At 35.7% G+C, this 26639-nt stretch overlaps 1 protein-coding gene and 1 long non-coding RNA gene across 9 annotated transcripts in view; one reads left to right on the plus strand and one right to left on the minus strand.

The window, feature by feature from the left end:
- Positions 1–26639, plus strand: part of ZFYVE1 (zinc finger FYVE-type containing 1) — a 65083-nt gene that overhangs the window by 24721 nt on the left and 13723 nt on the right. For 5 of the 8 annotated variants that reach the window (XM_031952567.1, XM_031952570.1, XM_031952571.1 and 2 more), the window contains 3 exons: positions 12162–12666; positions 15848–16062; positions 23924–24030. In XM_031952567.1, coding sequence (XP_031808427.1) covers positions 12162–12666; positions 15848–16062; positions 23924–24030 — 827 coding nt within the window. Of the gene's footprint in view, positions 1–12161; positions 12667–15847; positions 16063–18954; positions 19315–20754; positions 20823–21879; positions 22341–23923; positions 24031–26639 lie in introns of those variants that run through there. The other 3 variants (XM_031952574.1, XM_031952573.1, XM_031952572.1) reach the window with 3 other exon arrangements.
- LOC116421580 lies at positions 12609–21293 on the minus strand. The gene is made up of 3 exons (XR_004232009.1): positions 20941–21293; positions 19440–19569; positions 12609–12697 (listed from the first exon to the last, which is right to left on the minus strand). It is a non-coding gene; the product is annotated as an uncharacterized LOC116421580 (long non-coding RNA).

A 26639-nucleotide genomic window follows, 5' to 3' on the forward strand; every position in this document is an offset into this window, starting at 1 on the left:
CCTCGGCCCATCAGAGTTTTCTTTTAATCTGCATTATCTGTACTAGTCAATTGGCCATTATATTTGACCAGAATTATATATGGTGTCATTTGCCTTGTAGTCATTCATATTATCTTAGGAAAATATAAACATTTTTCTGATTTTGCTTTCTTCACTTTTCAGTCAGTTCATAAGCAAACTTCCCTCATTCCTCATATTGGTCATTTCTTATGTCACGATGTTTTATAACATTAACATGTTTTCATTTGTTCAGCTATTGCTGGATTGATGAACTCCTGTCATGTTTGCTGGTTTTTCTCCAACAAAAAGTGCTGATGATCAATATTTTGTTATATGTAGGACCTTTCTGTCCTTGACCTTTTGGTGGTATGTGTGTGATCACAGGATCAAAGGGTGTGAATAATTTAGAAACTTTTCTTGCATAATTCTGAATTGTTTTCCTGAATGGTTGGACTAGTTGAGAATTAGTGTTCTTGTCTTCTCATGACCCCTCCAGGATTGACTACCCCATCTTATATTGTATTTAGGTGTAAAGTAATGAAGTATTTTAATTTTCATTTCTCTTCTAAATGATTTGAAGCATTTTTATATGGTTTTAGTTTGCATTAGGAAAAAATTCCACAAAAACAAAGCAACCTTTCTGTAAGGATGAATGTAAAAGATAAAATTAGCACCAAATCATTGTGTATCATTTGTATAGGGCTTTTAACTTTTCAGAGTCCTTTCCCAATTTTTCTTTTTTCTATGTAATCTTCAGAATAGTCCTACTGGTAGTTAGAAGAGATGATTTTAGTTACATATAGCATCATAGACCTAGAACTGGAAGGGACTTAAGAGGCCATTTTAGATGAAAAACTGGGGTCCAGAAAGGTTAAGACTTGTCCAAAGTCATATAGATAGTAATAAGTAGCTGAGGAAGGATTTGAACGTAGTTTCTCAAATTCCAGAGGTGGTGTCCTGTGCTGCTTCCACTAGTCGGTCACCAAATACTTATGTCAGCTTCAGTCCTGATGCAGTGTAAATATAGAAGTATGGGATGACTGTCTAGAAGGTTTGGAAGGTTTTGGGGAAGAAGGGTAGGGAATCAATTAGGAAGGAATAAAAGGACTACCTTCTTTGAGAAAGGGTTTAATTGAGGTTAGAGTACATAAATTTGTGGTGGATCCACTTAGCTTTTTCTGTATGTTTTTTTTTTCCATCTTTATTCAATAACATGTGAATAGGATTAGTAGAGGTGGATGGTGGTTAATGATAAGGCCCAAATTGGGAAGGAAGGTGAAGTCAGAATAAGGAGAAAGTTCTGAAATGGAGGGAATATGGAGTAGTAGGTAACAGTGAAGGGGGAGGAGGAGGAGGGATGATAGTTTAGGGGAAAGGAGGTAAAGCATAAAGAAAAATGGAATGATTAAGGTGTAGGGGAAAACTGATTATGATCAGGTAGAAGAATGTCAACGGTTTTTAAAAATTTTTTTGGTTATATGTGTATATTCATTTAAAAAAAAAAGTATTTGCTTATGAATCATGTTGGGAGAGAAAAATCAGAACAAAAGGAAAACCACAAGAGAAAAATAAAACAGAAGAAAAAGAAAAAAGTGAACATAATATGTGTTGATTTACATTGTCTTCATAGTTCTCTCTCTGGATGTAGATGGCATTTTCTGTCCAAAGTTTATTGGGATTGCCTTGGATCACTGAAATGCTGAGAACCACCAGATCTGTTAAGAACTATGATCTGTCTGATCATCCCATAATCTTTTTTTTTTTAATTAAAGCTTTTTATTTACAAAACATATGCATGAGTAGTTTTTCAACATTGATCCTTGCAAAACTTTCTGTTCCAGATTTTTCCCTCCTTCCTCCCACCTCTTTCCTTAGATGGCAGGTAGTCCCAATACATATTAAATATCTTAAAATATATGTTAAATCCAATATATGTATACATATTTATAAAGTTATCTTGCTGCACAAGAAAAATCGAATCTAGAAAGGAAAAAAAACCTGAGAAGGAAAACAAAATGCAAGCAGACATCAACAGAAAGTGTGAGAAATACTATGTGTGGTCCACATTCAGTTCCCACAGGCCTCTTCTCTGGGTGTAGATGACTTTCTTCATCACTGAATTGGAACTGGTTTGAATCATCTCATTGTTGAAGAGAGCCATGTCCATCAGAATTGATCATCGTAAAATATTGCTATTGCTGTGTACAAGGATCTCCTGATTCTGTATATTTCACTTAGCATCAGTTCGTGTAAGTCTCTTCCAGGCCTCTCTGAAATCATCCTGCTGGTCGTTTCTTACAGAACAATAATATAACATTCATATACCACAATTTGTTCAGCCATTCTCCATCTTATGGGCATCCATTCAGTTTCCATTTCTAGCCACTACAAAAAAGGCTGCCACAAACATTTTTGCACCTATGGGTCCCTTTTCCTTCTTTAATATCTCTTTGGGATATAATCCCAGTAGTAACACTGCTGGCTCAAAGAGTATGCACAATTTGATAACTTTTTGAGCATAGTTCCAGATTGTTCTCCAGAATGGTTGGATCTGTTCACAGTTCCACCAACAATGCATCAGTGTCCCAGTTTTCCTACATCCCTTCTAATATTCATTATCTTTTCCTGTCATCTTAGCCAATCTGAAAGGTGTGTAGTGATACCTCATGTCTTAACTTGCATTTCTCTGATCAATAATGATTTGGAGCACCTTTTCATATGACTAGAAGTGGTTTCAATTTCTTCATCTGAAAATTGTTCATATCCTTTTCCCATTTATCAATGGCTTGATATTGTAGAATGGCTTGAATTCTTATAAATTTGAGTAATTCTCTATATATTTTAGAAATGAGGCCCTTATCAGAATCTTTGAATGTAAAAATGTTTTCCCAGTTAATTGCTTCTCTTTTAATCTTGTCTGCATTAGTTTTGTTTGTACAAAAACTTTTTAACTTAATATAATCAAAATTATCTGTTTTGTGATCAATAATGATTTCTAGTTCTTCTTTGGTCACAAATTCCTTCCTCCTCCACATATTTGAGAGGTAAGCTATCCTATGTTGTTCTAATTTTTTTATGATATCATTCTTTATGTCTAAATAATGAATCCATTTTGACCTTATCTTGGTATATGGTATCAGGTGTGGGTCAATGCCTAGTTTCTGCCATACTAGTTTCCAATTTTCCCAGCAATTTTTGTCAAATAGTGAATTCTTATTCCAAAAGCTGGGGTCTTTGGATTTGTCAAACACTAAATTACTATAGTCACTATTTTGTTCTGTGAACCTAATTCTATTCCACTGATCAACTAGTCTATTTCTTAGCCAATACCAAATGGTTTTGGTGACTGCTGCTTTATAATATAGTTTTAGATCAAGTACAGCCAGGCCACCTTCATTTGATTTTTTTTTTTCATTAATTCCTTTGAAATTCTTGACCTTTTATTCTTCCAGATGAATTTTGTTATTTTTTCTAGGTCAATATAATAGTTTCTTAGGAGTTTGGTTGGTATAGTACTAAATAAATAGATTACTTATTATATTGTCATCTTTATTATATTCGCTCAACCTATCCAAGAGCACTTGATATTTTTCCAGTTGTTTAGAGCTGACTTTATTTGTGTATAAAATGTTTTATAGTTCCTGACTTTCCCTTGAAAGATAGATTCCCAAGTATTTTATGTCATCGACAGTTATTTTAAATGGAATTTCTCTTTGGATTTTGTTAGTGAAGTATAAAAATGATGATTTATGTGGATTTATTTTGTATCCTGCAAAAGTTGTAGATTATTTCTAATAGTTTTTTAGTTGATTCTCTAGGGTTCTCTAAGTATACTATCATATCATCTGCAAAAAGTGATAATTTGGTTTCCCCCATTACCTATTCTAATTCCTTTAATCTCTTTTTCTTCTTTCTTTGCCAAAGCTTGCAATACAATATTGAATAGTAATGGTGATAGTGGGCAACTTTGTTTTACCCTTGATCTTATGGGAATGATTCTAGTTTATCCCCATTACATAACATGGTTGCTAATGGTTTTAAATAGATGCTACTGAGTATTTTAAGGAAAAGTCCATTTATTCCTATATTCCCTAGTGTTTTTAATAGGAATGGATGTTGGATTTTATCAAATGCTTTTTCTGCATATATTGAAATATGGTTTTTATTAATTTGGTTATTGATATAGTCAATTATGCTAATAGTTTTTCTAATATTGAACCATTCCTGCTATAAATCCTACTTGGTCATGGTGTATTATTCTGGGGAGATCATCCCATAATCTTGCTGTTATTGTGTAAAATGTATTTCTGGTTCTACTTAGCATCAGTTTGTGTAAATCTTTCCAGATTTTTCTAAAATTAGCTTGATCATTATTTTTTATAGAACAGTAACAAGAATGTTAGTATTTTTTAATCATAGAAGTATGGGTGATAGCAGGAATACCCTTTACATGACTGAGATATTAGGTCATGGCTAGATCCTAATGGGATTTGAGGAAATTGATGAATTAGGATGTTTGTTTGCCATGATCTAGCTTTCTGACCCATGTTCAGACTCCTCTGTCTAGCTACTCATGATCTTCCACAGTCTAGATCTATGTTAGGTTATTGATTTTTATTTGTTTCTGATAACACATATACATATATTTTCAAATCTTGTAGTCTCATGTTTTATCCATTGCTTATCATGTGTATCAAACTTTTATAAGATCAAGAATATAATGAAAAACATTGCATATGTAGCAATACCAAATTGATCCTAGTTATTAAAACACAACATAATTTAGTCTTCTAAAAATACTTCATTACTGTAGGCAAAGCTTGCCTCCGTATTGTCCCTATTCCCCATTATTATACATAGGCATGGTAGGAATCTGCAGTAGGTGTGTGCCTTCTCCTTTGCTCGTGTTTTCCATGTTATGGACAGTAGAGTACCAAATACACAATTTATACATATAGCAATAGTAGTAACATAATTCTCCAAACTTTATGCCAATGCTACCCAAAAGGTTCCAGATGCTGCTTTGTTCCCTCATAAGATGTAAAACATTCCCGATCTTTTAACCTTTTTTATGTCCCAGACCTGGATTACCACAGTAACAGTTACATGATAAGAGTTCCATCTTGGCATTTTCTGAATTTGTTTTGAGCCTTTGCTCCTAAATCTTCCCCCCCCCCCAATATTTTATAGGGAGGGTTATTGATGGCATTTTATAATGATGTAAATATCTCATGAAGTTAAACTTCTAAATCTGAGTTTATCAGAATACCATGGAATTTAAAATAATACTGGATAAGAAGTCTCTAAGAGTATTGTATTTTCTCCTGATCATTTTTCTAATCCTTAAACCATAAAGATGGTCTAAGTGATGTTAGCAGTTTCTGGCCCAGAATTTCATGGATTAGGGCACATTTCTAGTCTGTCTGTTTTTTTTTTCCCCTGAGATGGAACTCCTCAGAGGTTAGTGACTTGTCCAGGTTGCATAGTCGTGATGGGCCTTTGATCCAATTAAAGGAACTACCACTTTTATATAGTCTTTCCTATCTTTATAACTTTAGAATTATGCACTTCTCACCCTCACCTGTTCAGATGGCAAACCTTACTTTGTTTCTCAAGACCATAACAATTTATTGTTCAGTCATTTTAGTCTTGTCTAACTGACTGTGACCCTATTTGAGGTTTCTTGGCAGAGATAGTGGTTTGCCATTTCCTTCTCCAACTCATTTAGCAGATGAGGAAACAGGCAACCAGGATGAAGTGACTTGCCCAATATCTGAGGCTAGATTGGAACTCAGATCTTCCTGACCCAAAGTCCACCACTATATCCACTGCTATATCTGCACCACCCAGCTACCCTCAACATAATAACTAGTATTTATATAAAGCTTTAATGTTTACATTAAATCACTTTAGGAACCAAGAACATTTATACCACCTTAACCATAAAGAGCAGAGGTGGTCTTGCTATCACAAGTGTTTAACTTTTAGGATTAAAAACTGACATCATTCTCTACTTGATTATGATCACTCTACCTCTTCCTGTGTATTAATCACTTTATCTCTCTTTCTGCCTTCTCTTTTCCCTAAACTAGTTCCTTCAACTTCTTTGCCTTCTCCTTTTCTGTTACTACACTTCTTTCATACCTCAGTACTTTCTCAGTTTCCCCTGGTTTGATTTCATCTTCCTCCCTTTTCAGTCTCAACTTTAAAAGTGACCTTCCTAAAATATAGTTCTTACCAAGTCACCCCCTATTTAATAAACTCTGGTGGCTCTTTAGTACTCTAGGATCAAAAAAAAAAACAAAAAAAAAAAAAACCAAGCAAACAAATAAACCAAAAAAAGGTGAAAATACTATGCTTTGATTCATTCTCCATAGTTCTCCTTCTGAATATGGATGGCATTTTGCATCACAAGTCTATTGGAATTGATGTAGATTTTTACTACTTGTCTCCAGTGCTTGGAGTGCTCTGCCTCATCATCTTTTATCTCCTGGATTTTCTGATATATTTGGCATCTCAGCTAAGACCCATGACCCACTTTGTATAAGAAATCTCTTCTTTGGCCACTCTCAATGCTAGTGCCTTCCTTCTGAGATTAAAGTTTTATTTGTATGTAGTGTGTTGTCTTCTCCATTACGTTGTGAGCTCCTTGAGAGGGTTCTTTTTTCCTTTCTTTGGTTCTCCAGTTTTCAGCACAGTGCTTGTTGACTTGTTTACTTCTCAAAAGGGTGGAACCACCCCTTGATTCCCAGATGCATTTCCTCTGACCAAAGGAGATATTAAATCATATGATTCATAGCATAAACTGCTGCTGTGATATGCTTTCTCGACCTTGTAAGTTTTGCTTTTCCTAAAAATTGTGAATCTTGAATGGACCTGTATAGCATTCCAGAATGCCAACTGTTGGAATCTGATTCAGGGTGTTAAAAAAGGCTCATTTTATTCTGTGTTGCCAGGTCTGTTCTTGAATTTATCTAGGGACAAAGTGGCATCACTTACTTGGTACTTTGTTAGCCCTTATTTTTGCCAGTGCGTGGTGGGTAAGGGAATGCAGAGCCAGATCCTGAGGTGTGTAGGACCTTAGAGATCATCTAATCTAGATTCCTTGATAGTTAAGAAAACTGAAAGCAAAAACAAGGTAAATAACTTGCCCCTGGTCTCACAGAAAACTAAGAAAAAATAAAACTCAGATCCTTTTAAGTACAAATCCATTGTTAGACTTTCTTTGTACCATGAGACTCTCCAGCCATCATCACTCTGTTCTCCTTTCTCCCCCACACTTAAACATGAAATATGGCTGTTCTTGGGGGATATTGCCATATCCGGAGTTCAGGGGTGTTTATGTGTGCTGGCAGCTGATATATTTGGCTGTTGATGTGGCAAGACTGGATCTAGTTAATTGCATGGTATAATTTTGTATTCTATACTTTCTATGATTTCTTCAAGTCTGATCTGTTCATGGGGTCCCTTGGGTGTGGCTGTCTGGGCAGATTGCTCTAGTTGCTTCTATTTTAGGTTAAGTGTGCCACCCTTGTGCCTTTCTTTTCTTTTGTTGGGGCATTTTTAGGGGAAGCTAATGAGGGACACATGGTTAATTGGGAACTCCAGCCATGAAAAATCAAGTATTAAGTACCTTTTATATGACACTGTGCCTAGGTATTAAGATCAAAATTCAACGAATGATACAATTACATTTTAATGGAGAAGACAACAAATACAATTGTTAAAATAAGTACTGAAATACAAAACCAATAAATACAAGGTAGTTTCAGAGGTAAAGTACTAGGAAATGGGGGGCCAAGAAAGGTTTCATACAGAAGGTATTGCTTGAGCTGTAATTTGAAAGGACAGAGGGATTCTGTGAAAATAAGTGAAGAAATAGTTTATCCCAGCTATTGGGGACACCCAATGAAAAGACCTATGACAGGAAATGAAATGTGAGGAATAGAGAGGACAGTTTGGTTCCATTATTGAATACAGGAGGGGAATTGGTGATCAATGAGGCTGTAAAGATAGATTTGGGTCAACTTGTAAAGACAAGTTGCTTTAAAACTTGTAAAGGGCTTTAAAAGATAAACCAAGGAGTTTATATTTGATTTTAGAAAAAATATAAGAAACCAGTGGAGTAAATTGAATAGGGAAGTGACATGGTCAGATCTGTGTTAAAGAGAGCTCCAGGTTATTGCAGGAATTAATATGAGAGGGACCTTAGAATGATAGGTATATGAGTTAGAGGGAAGAGATCAGATGTGAGAAATGTAGCACCTACCTTCCAGGGCTGCTGTCAGGATAAAATGGAATATTTGTAGAGTATTTTACAAACACTAAAAGTGCTACAGAAGTTCTAGTTATTATAAAAATATAAATGTAGGATTTCCCAATTGATCAACATATGGAGGGAGAGTGAAACTTCATAATTACAAGGTTATAAATCAGGAAGGCTAGAAAAATTGTGGTTCCTTCAACAGAAATAAGTTTGGGAGAGAGGGTGAGTGTGATCTGGATCAGGGTGAGCAGAGTTAAAGAGTTAAAGCCTGTTTTGGACATGTTAATTTGAAATGTCTCTAAGACATCCAATTTGTAATGTGAAATTAAACCTCAGGGGACATAGTGGGCTGGATAGTCAGATCTGGGAGTCATCAGCATAGAAATAATTTAAACCTATGGGACATGATAAGATCCCGAGAGAGAGAATGTAGAGAGAAAAGACAAAGGGGCCTATGACAGAGCTTTGTGAAATATATCCACAGTAAGGAGGTGTGTGTGATCTGGACAGTGCTGAAGCAGCAGAGTACAATGAGTAGACAGATAGGAGGAAAATCAAGATAAGAATGGCTAGAGTTCTGGACCTGAAATCAGAAAGACCTGAATTCAGTCCTAGCCTCAGACATTTAGGAGGTATATGACCCTGCCAAGTCATTTCCTCTGTCTCAATTTCCTTAATTGTAAAATGGGATTCATAATATGTTCTTCCCACAGTAATTACAAGGATCAAAAGGGAAAATATTTGTAAAATGCTTTACAACAGTGCCTGGCACTGCTTAAGAAATGCTTATTTCCTTCCTTCGTGTCATGAAAGCCCAGAGGAAAAGAATATGTAGAAGGTGAGGGTTATTTGCAGTGACATATAAAACAGGTGGAGAAGGATGAGGCTTGAGAAGAGACCATCAGATTTGCAAATTGAATGGTAAATTTTGAAAGGGGTAGTTTCAATGTACTAGGCTCAGAGGTGAGAAAGCATATTGCCAAGGGTTGAAAAATGAGTTTTTTCTAGGAGTTTGGTTGAGATAGGAAGGGGAAATAGGATGATATCAAAAGAAGGTCTTCCTCAAAAGTCCTGTCTCTATTTCTTTATCTCCAGTTTTACTTGAGCCTGCTATTTTCAGATCAGCTAACTGAATTCAATTTATGGATCAATATATATTGCCTCTTAGATCTAGAATTTGGTATGTCTTACTACAAGATGAACAGCATTGAGGTCAACCCATAGGGACCATTTCCTTTCCCCTTTGTCTTGAATTGTGATTTTGACTAGAGGATAGTAGCTATTTATTTTTGAGTGACTGACATATTGGACATCTGTAAAGCTTAAATTATCCCCATTCTTCTGATTATTAGATCAGAGAGTTTCCTGCAGTGATCTGTAGAATCTATGTAGTAGTCTGCCAAGGATTCATTACTAGAATGTGTGGTTTACTGTCCTATTGAGGCCAGGTATAGCCAAGTAACTGATATAGCATCATTTGATAATAGTGTGTTTATATTCTGCCTTCTCTATGAAGGAGATGTCATTTCTCAATCCAACTCTGGCAACTCTAATTTCACAGTTATTATAGTATCATTTAACCTTTTGCTTACCCATAAGATCCAATTACAAACTACCAGTTGCCATTTGCAATTTTTAAAACAGTTTTTGAATTTATGAAAATGTGACTTTTCCCTCCTACTTTCCTCATTCTCAGTGAAAAATAAAACCCTTATTACAATTATGTATAGTCAAGAAAAAAACTTGCTCACATTGGCTGTCTTTGGAAAAATGTATGTCTTAATCTGCACGTTGAGTCTGTCACTTTTCTAATGGGAGATGATTAGGTAGTTGTCATCAACACTAGTCCCCTGAAATTGTGGTTTGTCATTCATTATCTTTTAAAGTTGTTTGTCTTTATAATATTGTTATGGTTTACATTGTTCTTTTGGATCTATTTGCTTTACAGCTTCACTGAAACCATCCCTTTCATAATTTTTTTTTTCTTTTTATTTTGGTTCCATATTCTCTGCCTTTTTTCCCCCTCTTTTATCATTGAAAAAGTGTAGTGTGTGTGTGTGTGTGTGTGTGTGTATCCTTTGTACTTTCTTTGGGATAGTATTTCATTACATTCACATTTTATAACTTAGATGTATACTGCCTCAGATTCTAGTTCTTTGCTACAGAAAAACATATGACGAGATACATACAAAGTATATACAGAAGAGATGATAATTTGTAAAGAAAAATATGCTAACAGGTGGGGCAGGACTAGGAAGGCCTCCTGCAGACTTGGCAGAAGTGCTATAGCTTTTTCTTCACCTTGCCAATCAGGATAGCTATTATATTTTGGGTTAAGCATATATTTTAACATATATCATATATATTGGATTGTTTGCCATCTAGGGGAAGTGGGGAGGGAAAGAGGGGAAAATCTGAAATATAAGACTATGCAAGGGTCAGTGTTGAAAAATTATCCATGCATATGTTTTGAAAATAAAAAGCTTTTTAAAAAATATTTTGGGTTAAGGAACAATATGGAGATTGTGTCAGTTATTCAATATATGTATTTCTGTATTATATCTGGGGTTTGAACATGATGCGGGCTGGGACCCACTGACCTTATCCCTTGCCTCTTTATGTAGAGGCATTTGATGGCACAGTGGATGGAATGCTGGACTTGGAGTTAGGAAGATCTGAGTTCAAATTTAGTCTCTGACATTTAGTACCTGTATAACCTTAAGCAAGACACTTAAGTTCTTTTTGCTTCTGTTTTCTTCAGTTTTGAGGGGATAGTATACATCTTACAGCGTTTGTTGTTGAGGATCAAAGGAGAAATTTGTACAAGTGCTTAGCAGAGGGCATGGCACATAGTAGGTGGTATCTAAATGCTTATTCCCTATTACCCTTTTTGATTCTCTCTCCCCCCACCTCCCCCAATAGATTTTTCTCTAGCCATTTGTAATGGATAGATTGCACTCAATGGCTCTATTTTTGATTGGATGGATAGTCAGCAACACTGGATCAGTGTTGGTGTAGGTTGGGTGTAGGTTGAAAATAGCAGGGAAATTGTTATATCCAAATTATCTGAACCTTCCAAATCTTCCCTTCCTGCATCTATTCCACATCTCAAGAATCAAGCCCTTGCCACTTTCTGATTTGACCTGGAATGTAGAAACTGACATGGCTAGGTAATAACTTTTTTTCTGTGTCATTGGTCTTAAGTTCTCTCTGGGCCTGTTTTTCTGCTGCCTCAACTAGCCCTTGACACCTCTTCAGGGATTCTTGTAAAATTAACATATGTTCCTCTTTAATCCTGCCAAAGTCAATTTACCCTCTTTCCCTTAGAGTTGGCTGAGAGTAGGGAGCAACAAACATACCCTTAAATCCTTGGATTCTTTTCATTTCTAGTGATTGTGGCTATTTTATGTCCCTTTTTTCCCCTGTCCATAAGAACTGAATGACTTAAACTAGATGATCTAATTAATCTAGGAGTCAGCTGAAATATTGGATTGATGAAATTCAATATCTAGTTAATAATAGCTAAACTTTAAAATGGTTTTTCTTTACCGCAACCTTTTGAGATAGGCTAATGTAAGAATTATTGTCCCCATTTTTCAGATGAAAATTGAAACTTTTAGAAGTGAAATGATCAATTCATCATATAATTTATACATGGATAATGTCACTGATCTAAAAGATCAATTACTGAATCAACAGTTTCTTCAGGAGAGGCTCAAAGTTGGTTTTGGAGGGTAGTACCTGAATAGTGATTATATGATATAGTTGCTGTTGATGACTTTTACTCAGTTTTCTCTCCCCTCTTAAATGGCTGATGAGGAGCTTTAGTTTATTAAGTGCTGATTCTTTTTGTTTATTTCTAGCCATTTCATGCTTTATTATCTTGTTTTATAAGGTAATAAATGAAGAAGACTTTATTAAGAAACTGGACTGCAAACCTGACCAACATTTGAAGGTGGTTTCCATTTTTGGAAATACTGGGGATGGAAAATCTCATACCCTTAACCATACTTTTTTCTATGGCCGTGAGGTCTTCAAAACATCCCCAGCACAGGAGTCCTGCACAGTCGGGGTTTGGGCAGCGTATGACCCAGTCCACAAAGTAGCGGTAGTAGATACAGAAGGGCTTCTGGGAGCTACTGTCAACCTAAGCCAGAGGACACGGCTGCTACTCAAGGTTCTAGCCATCTCTGATCTGGTCATCTATCGGACTCATGCCGACAGGCTGCATAATGACCTGTTCAAGTTCCTTGGAGATGCTTCAGAAGCCTACCTGAAACACTTTACTAAGGAGCTCAAGGCCACCTCTGCCCGCTGTGGTCTAGATGTCCCTTTATCTACTCTGGGTCCTGCAGTCATCATTTTCCATGAAACAGTACATACCCAACTGTTGGGTTCTGGTGAGTAATTACAGATGCATATTGATCTTGCCTAAATAAAAGAGAAAAAATGTAGTTGTTAGTTTGCTAGTATTTTCTTGGTGATTGGTAATAGTCTTTTTTCTTTTGTGTATTTTTTTCTCCCTTATATATAATGGGCATAGTAAATGTTGGCTGATTTTCTTCCTTTTCCTCAAAAGAAGAAATAAAAGAAGATGTAGATGAGAAACTTTTTAAACAAAAATCTTAGAGATTGGATTGTTTTTTTTTTTTTTCTTCCAAGTAATTTACCTAACTATCTTATATAAAAAATGCTCAATTTGAAGTCAGAAAATCTGGGTTTGAATGATGAAACTGACCATTTCCTGTGCCTCCTTGGATCACTCACTTTTCTCTATTCTTATCTATAAAGTGAGGGAGATAGATTAGATCACTGTTTCTTAATTTTTTGGTCTCACAATCCTTTAACTCTCTAAAAAATTAGTTAGGGACCCCAAAGAATTTTTGTTTATGTGGCTTACACGTTTAAGGATTTACTATATTGGAAAATAAGATGCATAAAATTTTAAAACATTAACTTATTTAACTCCATTGAGCAGTAATGAACTGAACCAGCTACGCCCAGAGAAAGAACTCTGGGAGATGACTAAAAACCATTACATTGAATTCCCAATCCCTATATTTATGCCCACCTGCATTTTTGATTTCCTTCACAAGCTAATTGTACAATATTTCAGAGTCTGATTCTTTTTGCAGCAAAATAACAGTTTGGTCATGTATACTTATTGTGTATCTAATTTATATTTTAATATATTTAACATCTACTGGTCATCCTGCCATCTGGGGGAGGGGGTGGGGGAAGAGGTGAAAAATTGGAACAAGAGGTTTGGCAATTGTTAATGCTGTAAAGTTACCCATACATATAACCTGTAAATAAAAGGCTATTAAATAAATTAAAAAAAAAAACCAACAATCCATTGCATGTCAATATAAATATCATTTTTTATGAAAAACAAAAAAACAAACAAACAAAAAAAAGTGATGAGTAGTATTGATTTATATATTTTTTGCAAAGCTGTCTAATGCCTGGCTAAATAGACAGTTGGATTCTCATCTCTGTTTTTGCATTCAATCTATTGCAATATGTTGTTTTGGTTTTGAAATATGTGAAGAAAATCCATCTTCATACAGATATTTAATAAAGGGAAGACTTTTACTTTTTTATTTAAAAATTTTTAATAGCTTTTTATTTTCAAAATACATGTAATGATAGTTTTCTATCTTTTGCAAAACATTGTGTTCCAAATTTTTCTGCCTCCCTTTCTCTACCCTTCTCCCTTAGATAGCAAGTAAGCCAATATGGGTTAAATATTTTGTAATTCTTAGAAGAACATTTTAATAGGCAAATAATGTCAGTATTGTGAAAATAGTTTTGATTTTGGGAACTCGAAAGGGTCAGTTCCCAGATTACATAGTGAGTTAGCTAGACTAGATGATCATTAAGATTCCTTCTAGTTTTAAGTCCTTTGATCTATGTTAGTTTGCCTTGATCATGCTAGATCTTTTCTTAAATTGCATACTTCTTGAGGTACTTTCCCCCCATGCTTGGTATCAAATATTTGTTACCATATTTTAAATAATAGTGAGTGAGTCTACTATGGAGCTCTGTTATGAATAATGCTATTAAATACTTGTCTTTTAAATTGGTTAGGATAGGATAAGAACAGTTACTATTTCTGATCTAGGAAGAATTTTCACTATTATGGTGGAAAGTGGGTAAAGCGGGGCGGTGGGGGGAAGAGAAGAGGGGAAAGAGGGGGAAGGAGTAAAAAAGAAAAAAGTATCAATGAAACATGACAAAAATAGAAGTAAATTCAGAAAAGGGACATGGGAAATCTGTTGTATTTTTACTTTATATCCTATACAGTCTTCTTTTGTCTCATTTTTTGTTGAATGAATTGTTCATGTTTGCTGATGTTTTTCATACTAATAAAAAATTAAGTTAATGACTTTAAAGAACATTACCACCAATATATTACATAATCTATCCTTGTAATTTGGGAATTGGGAATAATTATTTGGTGATTTGTAGCAGAACCTCTTTGCAAAATGGTTTTGTGTTTCATGGATTTAGAAATATCATAGGTAATTAACTTCATTTAGTAAAAACTTGACATAAATTATTCTGCAGTATACTTTTGAATCCCATCCTCTAATCTAGTATTACAAAGGGGTCAGTTTTTCAAAGGTAAATGTGGTTCGAACATGTGTTCATCAAAGTTTTAATGGCAGGCCTGAATTCTGGTAGGGGAGTGGGAGTGCATATCTTCCTGTTTGCCAATTAAATACCCTAATTAATATTTTACTCAGACCAGAGAAATCAGGAAGGAATAATATAAAATCAGTGGTATTTGTTTCAGGGGACTTGTATGAGTAAGAGAAAGGAAGTTCTTAGAAAATAGTAAGGTTGAGCAAAATGATTTTCATTTTACTTTTCAGCTCTACAATTATGAATTTAAGAAAAGGAACAGAAGAGAGACTATTCTAAGATTTCTTCTGTGTATTAGAATATTGTAATTTAATCTTCAGGGCTTTGGGAAAGAGGTTCATTGCTACCTTGTCTGTAATTGAACCATCTTTCTATGTCACCAGTAGTATATTGCATTATCAAGAATTCTTTATAGAAATATGAGAATAGAATAGACAAATTTTAGATAGGGAGTAAAACTGAGGAAAAACATGATTTGATTTGTCACCTCTTTTATTACATATGATTTCTACTTCTTTTTTCTTTGATATGGTTTTCTTTCTAGGCTCGGAGATAAATGAATGATCTTAATTTTGTAAATGATACAAGCTAAAATTATTGGAGAAGAGTTTTGGCCAAGGGCCTATTCTATACTTATACCCTACTTTGCTTCATTTTACTTTCTGGCTTCTGATTAACTGTGAGAGAAATAGGGACTTAAGGCCCATTGCATATGTGTAATATTCCTTGTGTGCACCCTTAAAAAATCGAAAGGGCATATAAGAAAAAAATAGCTAAGCATAAATAAGAGAGAGTTCCTTTTCTGTCTTGCTAATAACTTCCTTTATGAACTTAAAGGAAGAAGCCAATCCTAACAGTCTTTTCAGTTTATCAAAAAGGGTTTTTTTTGTTTAAACTGTTTGCTCATGAACTTGGATTTGTGTGCCTTCACAGATCACCCCTCTGAGGTGCCTGAGAAGCTGATCCAGGACCGGTTTCGGAAGCTGGGTCGATTCCCTGAAGCTTTCAGTTCCATCCACTACAAAGGAACGAGGACTTACAATCCCCCTACAGATTTCTCTGGGCTCAGGCGGGCCTTGGAGCAGCAGCTGGAGAACAACACCACCCGTTCTCCCAGGCACCCAGGGGTCATCTACAAAGCACTAAAGGTCAGTGGGTTCCCAATGACCAGTATTCATTAAGTTCCTAATATTCATTTTCTAGGGCAGCTATTGGGAAAGAATTGGGTAGTTGGGCTACATTAGCAAAATCCAACAGGTAGCAGCACTCCTTCCTTTGTCTCAGAAGACATTTTAAGAATAGGAAAAGGAAATTCAACTCTGAACTGTGCTACTGGCCCCTTTCACCAGGCCCCTTATCCTCTATCTCAAGCAGCTTTAATCCTCTTAAAGAATCTTTTTATATTGCAAATTTATTTATATTATAGAACTAATGATGTCATTTCAAATCATGATTGATATAAAATCTCTCACTTGGAAAATCTGTAGCTTAGATTTAACATTCTAACATTTAACAGTCTAACATTAAGACTGTAGTATTCTAACTATACCTATGTGGAAAGCTCATAATTTTGCTACCTGCTCATCCCATCTCCTCATGAGATGTCATTTGTGAAACATCCACATACATATCAATACCTCGAAATCATATAGTCTTGAAAATTTAAAAAAAAATCATATTGGTCATTAGTCATTTGACCTGCCTTGTTATAAGAAAAAACAATGAAACTTTGGTGCAACAAAAGAATAGCTCCTCAAGGTCATAATGACTGGAAAAGTAGCAATTTTTATATTTTTAAGGCACCTAATATAATTCTCATATTCACTACTTTGTTTTACATATGTACGTACAGGTTACTACTCTCTCCTTCATTCTTCTCCCTCCCTACTACCTCCCTCAAATAACTCCATACATACCTGTCAAATATTCCTGGATCCATTTTAGTTAGATATTACTTCTAACTAAAATGGATCCAGGAATATAGAAAACTAAAAACTCTTGTCAGTTCTTGCTCATGAAAGCTTAAGACTGCCATCATAGCCCTTCTCAGACACTTACCTGGATTAATATTTAGATGAAACTATTAAGGGACACCAATATATTGAGACTTTTAAGGGACACCAATACATTGAGACTTTTAAGGGACACCAATACATTGAGACTTTTAAATCTCTGAAATCTCCTCCAGCCTTATTTGCTAGGCATATTGAAGAATAGAGGCAACTGCTGAAGGTCTCTCAGGCTTAAGATGCATAGAAGTTGTCTGAATAGCTGTGTGATTACAAGAACTCTGACCAAATTGTAGTTATGATAATTCTTGTTTTTCTAATAACATAATGGTTTCTTGCTGAAGTGGTAGCATATAATATTGAGTGATTGATTTTAACAGAGTTGTTGGGGCTCTTTTTCAGCAATGATGTAGTTTATTAAAATTTTTAAATCTTTGAAATATTCTGTAAAAGATAGTTTAGGGCTGTTCTTCAAATTGGGATTTAAAAGAGCAATACAGTTATTGTTAGAAAAGCATAGCTTAATGTTTCTTATTTGTCAAGGTGACTACTAGAGGCTAAAATTGGATCCAGGGGGATTATTAGAGTATAGTTCCTTTTCCTGATTCCTAGCTACCCCCATCAGATCTGTTTAATTTTGCTAACTTCTTCCTTTTTTCCATGTTAGACTGTTGCCTTCTCAACTTCTCATTAACGTATTTAGTAAACTCTGAGAGATAGATAGATACTCATGTCATAATAGAATTTTCAAAATCTGAGTGTTTAAATATGATTTGAGAATGAGTTTAAGAAGTTTTTAGAAGTATATTCTCATTTAATGAGTGATCCCTCATTCAGAATTGTGACAGTAAATCTGAGATCTCTTAGGGGTTCACATGCTGTGAAATCTAATGGTTTTGTCAGTATCCTGAATATTGTTTTCATTTTCCTTATAATCCTTCCTAATGTAGGTTAATATCTTAAATATTTTTAAAAAGAGAATTACAGGGGCAGCTAAGTGGTGCAGTGGATAGAACACCAGCCCTGAAATCGGGAAGACTCGAGTTCAAATCTGGCCTCAGACACTTAACACTTCCTAGCTGTGTGATCCTGATGTAACCTGTGTAACCCCAATTGCCTCAGAAAAAAAAAAAAAAGAATTACATTTAAAATCATTGACATCCTCCTACCTCTATTCTGCATTAGAATTCAAAACCACCAAGAGCCATCTTTCATCTCTTACTAAAAGAGAAAGATAGCTATGGGAAAAATACATTAGTAAAAAGAACAGAATTAACTTGTAACTTTTGCAGTCAACTCCTTTCCACATAGTGTGTTATTACAGCACATCCAGAAGCAGTGTCCTTGTCCTTTGTGGGCTTCATAATAATCTCCTTGTCACCCAGCAAGAATCTTGATATTACTTCCTTTAGTGAAATTTCCTTCTGTCCAGCTAGAGTCTATGTCTCCTTCTATTTATCATATGTTTTACTTGTTTTATGCTTTCTGCCCTTGTTTACCACTGTGTTGGCAGGAACTGCCTCAGCGGAAATATATTCTGGCAGAGTTGGCAAATTTACCTTGTTAGTGGCAGAGGACAAATCCAGTTCTATCAGAACTAGTATATCAGTATCAGAATCTAAGGCTTTTAGTGTGGGGAAATGACCTTGATAGTAAAGATGAAGTAATTGAGGCCCAAAGAGGTGAAGTTATTTGCTCAAGTTAGTACTAGTTTGTACATTGGGTAAATGACAGAGGTAGAAGAGATTAAGTCCTGGAATCCAGAACTTTTGACTGAAGAGAAATCTAATGGACTTTCTATTACATTATATTCCTTGTGAGTCCAGGCTGCTGCTGTGTAATTGAGGCAATCATTTAAAAAATTAATACTGGCTTTATATGACATCATCCTTCCTTGGGCTAGCAAATAAAGAGAAATCTTTGGCCCTCAAATTTCATCATGAGATATTTACCAGTGTCTATTTAATCATTATTGGGTCGGGGAGGGAAATGAGGGAGAGTCAAACTTTATCTTAAGATTTACTGTCTAAAACTCCAATTTTGAAATAGGAAATGTATTTCATATTCTTGTTTAGTGCTAGCCATAGGGGTACAATAGAGAAAGAGCCGGGTTGTTGCCAGGACAACTGAAGTTCAGGATCATCTGGTCTCTAAGCAACCATTCCCAGACATGTTACAAATGCTTTTCCAAGGTTTTTTTCAGAAGGGAGACCCTTCTCTGACTTTCTCCTCCAAACTTGGGACCTTGGGAGGAGGAGAACCCAAGAAACTTAGGAATGATGTGAAATCTGGAATCTTGGATGGGGAGCAAGTTTGGATCATGTGGTATTATCTACATTGGAAAAGAAAATTCAGTTTGCAATTGAGGGAGGACAACTTTCATTTACTCTGGTACTTTTAAAACTCCCTAATATTTTTTTCCTTTGGGTCAGATAAACCAGCTGAAGCATGGCAGTATTGTTAAACGTCATCTAGTTCTTAAATGACCGTAGGAAAATATTTATTGATTCCCTTACCCACTTGCCAGAAGATGATCCTCAGGAAATACTCTGCAATTGGCATCTGAAGTAAAATCTGGTTTGCTTTGGATGCAGCCTGCCTTCTTCTGTGATGTCATAAGGAATTGTTGCCTTAGCAAAGCTATAGCTATGAAAAACATGTCGATGGAAATGACAGTTATTTTTATGAGCTTGCTTAATAGGAAATCATCTTGTAAAATGAGCCCAGAAATTTAGAATTATCCAGGAAATCCAATGTCATCACCCTTTCTTAAATAAAAAGGAGTAGACCAGCAAGTATTTGAAGCAAAGATGATTCTTGAACTTTCATTGCTGTTGGGTCACAATTTTCCCTGCCATTAGATTTATACTTAGAATTTTCCAAAGTAAAATTCCATAACAAATGATATGATTGGTAGACCAAGTACATAGTTTTCCTGGGTATCATTTAGTAATGTTCTCTAAAGATTTCATCAAAAGTTAACATTTCTAAGATTCTCTCTACGGTGAAAGTTATGATACTTGTCCAGATTCCCAGCTGGCTTCATCTACAGGAAACTGGCTTTTCTGGTGTTGTTTAAGAGTTATACTCAGTAGGGCTCAGCACTCCAACCCCCTAAATAATATCTTAAATCCTGAAATGCCACATTTGTTTTTTCTTTTGGGTTTTGACCAGTATGAGAGCTTCCTAATGCAATGCAAATCCTACCAGCTTCTGCATACAATTTTAAGGACAAGATTTTAAGTATTGATGCCTTTCTTGATTTTTCCAATTCCCTTCCTTATTTAGGGAATATTATTTCCTTCTGATCTTGAGATACAAGTTTTCATACTTTTCTCATGTACTTGTATTAATTTTTTTGTAAGTATCAATATGTGCCTTACAACTATTAGCTTACTGGAGGTGCTCCATTTTATTTGTATTTGTATCTTTCCTATGCTTGCTAGCTTGCCTAATTGATGCATGTTGAATGAATGAATGAAAATTCTTGTAAAACTGTAACATTTTAAGAGATTACAGTTAAGTTTCTTTAATGGGGATTAGAATTTAAAGTTGGTGGGGAAAGGAAAAGGTCTACAGTTAAAATTACCTTAAATTACTTATAAGGTGAAATATAGTAGGATAAGTGGTAAGAGGAAAAGGTTTATAGCCAAAATTACCTTAAATTGCCTATACAGTGAAATGTATATAGCAGGATATCTTTAAAAAGTTCTTAGTTGGAAAGAGGGGTTAAGACTTTTAAAAGAGGACCGTTATATCAACAATCAGATGGATCTGAGATGGTTGCTATGGAAACAATTGAATGTAAATTTTATTTTTCACTACACCCAGCTAAAGTATTGATCAGGAGGCAGGCTGGAACCAGGACTTCTACTCAAATAGAAGAAAACTAAAAACAGGTAAAGACTCAGCTGGCAGGGAAATTGATGATTAGGGAAAAATACTCTTGAAAACTCTTCACATGTAAGTTGTACATATAATAATATCAAAGAGTATGCACACCATCATATAACTTACTCTTTTTGCTTAGTTAATGATTGAAGTCATAGAGAACACAAGAAAGTCAAAGGAAGCATTATCGGGGGACCTTCTGGCTGACCAGGAAGTTCTTCCAGATGAAGTAGAATGAATAGATTGGATATGAATGTATGAATGTGATGTGAAGGAGATTCTAGAATCATTCAACCTTATAAGATGCTCACATTGTGAGATGCATGCAAGAACTGAAAATAATTGAAAGAAAGTAGACTCACACTTCCCATCTTAGGCCCTGGCCTTATACTCATTAAATGGAGTGGATCACAGGCACTAAATAAATTATTTCTGACCCCCTTTCCTTTTTCCATTCTCCCCTTTCCCCTTATTTCCTCTCCTCCCCCCTCTCCCCTCCCCTTTTTTTCCCTCCCCTCCCCTTCTTTTCCTTGTCCTTTCCCCTCCCCCTTCTCTCTTCCCTCCCTCACTTCTCTCTTCCCTATTCCTCTTCACCCTCTTCCCTCTCCCCTTTCCCCTCACCCTCTCCCTTCTCCCTTCTCCCTTCTCCCTGTTTCCCCCTCTCTCCCTTTCCCCCCTCTCATTTTTTTCATTTCCTCCCTCTTCTATCCTATCCCACCCATCCTGGACCCTTTTTCAAGTCCCATTGCCACAGAGATTCTTTGCAGGCAAGCAACTTAAATCATGCAGAATGCTAAATAATTGATGTTGATACACTATGGAGGAGCATCACTGCTGCCTAAATTCAACTTATGTTTCTTAGAAAGAGAGGGGAAGAGGGAGAAGGGACACAAAAAAATAAAGAGGGGGAAGAGACAGGAAGAGAGGGGAAAAGGGGGAAGAAGAAGGGTAAAAGGTGGGGGGGGGAGGGGAGGGGAGAAAGGGAAGAGAGGAAGAAGAGGGAGAAGGGGACTTGAGGGAGCGGGGGATGGGTGGGTAGGATCACAATGCCCTAGGAAAGAGCGTTGGAGCATAGAATTCAGAGCAGTAAGGAGTGTAGAAATCATATAGTCTCAACTCCTTCATTTTACAGATCAAGGAAGGAAGCCCAGAGAGTTTCCAGGAGAGAGAGGGGTGCTGTAAAAGGGAAGGAAAGAGGGCCTCAAATACAAACTTTGTCTACCTCACTGTTTTACTTTAGTCAATTCAACATATAGCAAGGGAACACCCCCGCCCCCCCCACAACTTCCCCCCTAGAACAACAAACATTTTGCTTGGCCATTATAATCAGACTGTCTGCAGGAGTTTGGACCACTGTTCATGAAACTGGGATGGTTTGAGACAGATCTTATAAGGAATTGTAAGAGAAACCTGTCGATTATGGTCAGCAACTTCCCTATATGAGGAAAGAATGTTTATTGGGGAGTGAAGACAAGTTTCCGGTGGCACCTGATCTTTTCAACAAGTATCTTTTTTGAATGTCTGAGGTGTGCATTTCACTATCCTAGGCATATATAAAATAAGTAAAACAGATGATCCATGCTGTACAGAGCTTATTCTATAGTTGAGAAAACAAGAAAATTTAAAGACCAAGCTATGTGATACCTGGACTAAGTTATAGGGCTCAGGAAGAGGGGGGTGATTTGGGTTAGAGGATTCAGGAAGGCTTCATGATAGGGCAGAAGGTGGGATTTGAATTTGAGTATTTAAGTATGAATAGAATTAAGATAGGGATAAGAGAAGAGAGGCCCTAGTTCAAGAAAAAGAATTCATATTAGATTATAGCTATATTTTTATTTTAATGTTTTTTTTGTTTTGTTTTGTTTTGTTTTTTTTGGTGTGTGTGCCTTACTGTTTTCAAGTTATGATAAGTGGTTTCATTGCTTTTTCAAAAATCATCTCCAAAGGATGAATTGTTCCATTTTAATCATTAAATTGGGTCATTTTATACTTGTCTATGCTTTTATTTATTTAAATATGTCCCATTGTATAAAGTTCTCTCCAGAGTTTGAAGCTTCTGCACTGACATTGGAATCTCTTTGCCTCTGCCCAATTTCTTTTCATTAAAAAAGTTATTCCTTCTTCCAAAAAAAACAAAAACAAAACGAAAACCTCTCCCTTTTGCAAGGGTAACCTACATGATTAAGCTAATTATTGAAAACCTGGAATTTAAAGTGAAATTGGATGCCTTTTAATGACTACAGAGTCTAATTTTTTAATTTGCATAACTTTGGAAATAGCTGATTGAAATTGTATTGCTTTTTTCACAGATTCAACTTTGTCTAAGACTTAGAGGGGAAAACAAAATTCATTCAGCTTGAAAGGATGACCTCCTAGAATGTAATAAGTAAATAGAGGGTTAGAAATGGCAGATATCTTTTAAGATAAATTTTTCCATTTGTCTCTGCAAAAACTTTATCCTTTGACCTGGAACTTATTTCAACTTCAAAGAGGCTCAGCTGCTTCTTGGCTTTTGGCTTAATTGTACCGATAAAAGATTGCCAAATATTATGATATTTCCTCCTTATTTTTTGGAATAGTTTTCTCCCTCATTTTGACATTGACCCAAGCATTAATAAACCATCTATGTGGATTATGAGGGCAGGGAAAAGAAAGAGTAAGGAATGCAGAAAATCCTCAACTTTATATTCACTATGAGAACTGTCAGCTCTCTATGCCTTATTTTCTTATTGTCAACTGACAGTGATAAAATTGGCCACTTAGATTTGTAAATGTCTGAGATTAAAGATCTAGTGTATAACATGTTTTAACTTTAAGTAGAATAAAGGGGAACTGTCAGCTTATTTTGATCCTTCATGGCTTTTGGAAAAGAGGGTAATGTTAATTTCTTACTGAGGCTTATTGAAGTATTGCTTAATGTTTTGTAGGCCATGATAGCAGCACTTGCATTCTCTTGGTCTCCACTCCCTAGGTGGGGAATCTCTCAGAGAAGACCAGTAATTTAGCCTTTCTATGGAAACCACCTCCCCTTTGAAGAGAGAACAGGGCAGAAGTGGTTTTCTCTTGAGTTACTTAGGAGTTTCTTGCCTTCCCCCCTCAATTCTGGCAGGCATTGAGTGACCGCTTCAGCGGTGAGATCCCTGATGACCAGATGGCTCACAGTTCCTTTTTTCCAGACGAGTACTTCACCTGCTCCTCCATTTGCCTCAGCTGTGGGTAAGTGAAGAAAACAATTCACCCTACCCATTACCAGAAGAATAAGGGAGTAGGCTTGGCCTCCTTTGTAGGAGAAATTAAATGGAGCCCAATTTTTTAAAGTTGTAAGATAGCCTATGGAACATGATGTCTTATAAAGCTCAAAACCTGCCTTAGGATTAATCTTGGAAAATTCCAAACCAGAATGGCACTTGGGCAAGGTGGGATAGAGGTTGGGTTCAAAATCTAAATATCAATATCATATTTAATTATCTAATGAATATTTACTCTCTGAGAGAGAGTTCAGTATAAGGTAAAGAGCAATGGTCTTCCTGTAGGGGAATCTAAATTTGACTTTAATTTTGCTACTTATTATAGATTTGGAGAAACATTTATTAAGCATGTGTATTCTTTTCAAGGCACTGAAGAAAAAAGGATCCTTCCTCTAAAAAAAAAAATTCTACAGATTTTTGTTAATGTTTGTATAGTGTTTTAAGGCTCATAAAAATTATCTCACTTGAATCCTCACTGACAGCATTTTTTCTGCTCCATAAATGAAACTGAGATGTATAAAGTTTAAGTGATTGGCTAGTGTAGCATCTGGGATTCAATCTCAGGTCCTTTCCTTGATTACTATCTCCCTGGATGATCCTGAGCAAGTCACCCACTTAACTGGGTGTTGGTTTCCTCATTTGCAAAATGAAAGATATACTCATGTTTAACATTTTTGGAAAAAAAGAACAAATGGCACCTCAGCAGATTACACAAAGTTGGCAAGGATATGCTATATTATTTGAATCAGTATCCAAAAACATCTTGACAGGATTGAGCTGAATCTAATAAGATAAAATTTAATGGAGATAAATTGTAAAGTGTTATACATAAGCTTAACAAATTAATTTCACAAATATTGGGGAAAACATGGATAGAAAATAGTTTTTCTGAAAAAGCTTTGGAGTTTTAGTTGACTAAAAGCTGCTCAGTAAGAGACAACAGCTTAAAAAAGCTAATGCAGTTTTAGATTTCATTGAGATATAGTTTCAGGAACTGGGGGCAGTTTGTTGTGTTTTATTCTGCCCTCATCAGTTCTCATTCAATATTTTGTTTAGTTATGGGTGTGTCCCATATGGAAGGACATCGCTGTTAAGTTTAGACAATGTTTTGAGGAGGACAATTATAGTAGGTTTTTTTGAGTTAATACTGGATGAGGATCAGTTAAAGGAACTAAAGGAGATGTTTTAGCTTCAAGAAAGGTAGACTCAGAAAGGATATCATAATAACCATATTCAAGGATTTGGAAGGCTATAATATGGAAGAAGGATTAGAGTTACTCTATTGGTTGAAACAAGGTTCAGAGTAAAAATAAGTAACATAAGAAGAAGTTTCAATCACATCTAAACTTTCTCTAAGAGGGGAAAAATTTTGAGTTATCCAAAGTGTAATTGGCTATCTTTGGAGGTGGTAGATTGCTTGACATTGGAGCCTTTAAGTAAAGACTATTTGTCAGGTATGTTGGCAGAGAAATTCTTTTTCCAGCATTAGTTGGACTAGATGGTTATTGGAAAGTGGATTCAAGAGTTAAGACCCAGATTGAAATTCCAACCCAGACATTTCCTCTTTGTCTGGGCAGATCTCCTAACCTCTCTGTGCCTATTTTTTCATCTATAAAAGTAGGGTAATGGGCTTAATGGCTCTAAGGCTTCATGTAGCTCTTAAAATGATCCTGTGATATTAAGCTTCATCTCTTATTAAGTATCTAATATCTTTTTTTTTCTTTTTCCTAATGGGAAACTTCAAGTCCTTCTTTAGCTTTCCCACCTTGGAAATGATTTTTTTTCTTCTTCTCACTTCATAATGTCTCTTCTGTCTTTCCTCTTCTTTGAACTCACAGAGCTGCTACTCTAACTTTAAGTCCTTATCACCTCCCAATTAACTGTTGTGATAACCTCTTCATTGGTCTCCCTGCTTTTGAAATCTTTTTTTCCAGTCTGTTTTCCACAGTTACCAAATTGATATTTCTCGAGTAGAGATCTGCCCATGTCACTTGTTGGCTCAGTAATGTCAGGTGATTCTTTATTCCTTTTGGAATAAAATACAAACTTGTTTGTTTGGCATTTAAGGCTCTCCAGACAAGCTGGCTTCAGCCTATTTTTTCCAGTCTTAAATATTTACTCCCTTTCATGCTCTGAACAGTTTAGTCAAACTGACTTAATAATTGTAGTATTCTTTCACAACATTACATTTCCCATCCCCAAGTCTTTGCAGAAGCTTTTAGCCCCATGCCTGAAATGCACTCTGTTCTTACCTCTGTCATTTAGAAATCTCTCTCTTGGTTGCTTTAAATCCCAGCTTAAGACCTATCTCCAAATTAGTTTTTTCCTGATTACCTCCAACAGTTGTTAGAGCCTCTTTCCAGTTTTTTCCTGATTACCTCCAACAGTTGCTAGAGCCTCTTCCCAAATTATTTTATACCTGTAGTCTATATATTTTCTTTTTACTTGTGTAAATTTGCATGTACATATTTTTCCCTGTTCCCGCTTACTAGTCATAGTAATGCTGATGATTGCACCATGACAATATCTTATGGCTGTTTTTGACCTAAAATATCTTCCAGGCAGCAAACAAGTTCC

This window comes from Sarcophilus harrisii, chromosome 2 (assembly GCF_902635505.1).
Source record: "Sarcophilus harrisii chromosome 2, mSarHar1.11, whole genome shotgun sequence".
NCBI lineage: Eukaryota > Metazoa > Chordata > Mammalia > Dasyuromorphia > Dasyuridae > Sarcophilus > Sarcophilus harrisii.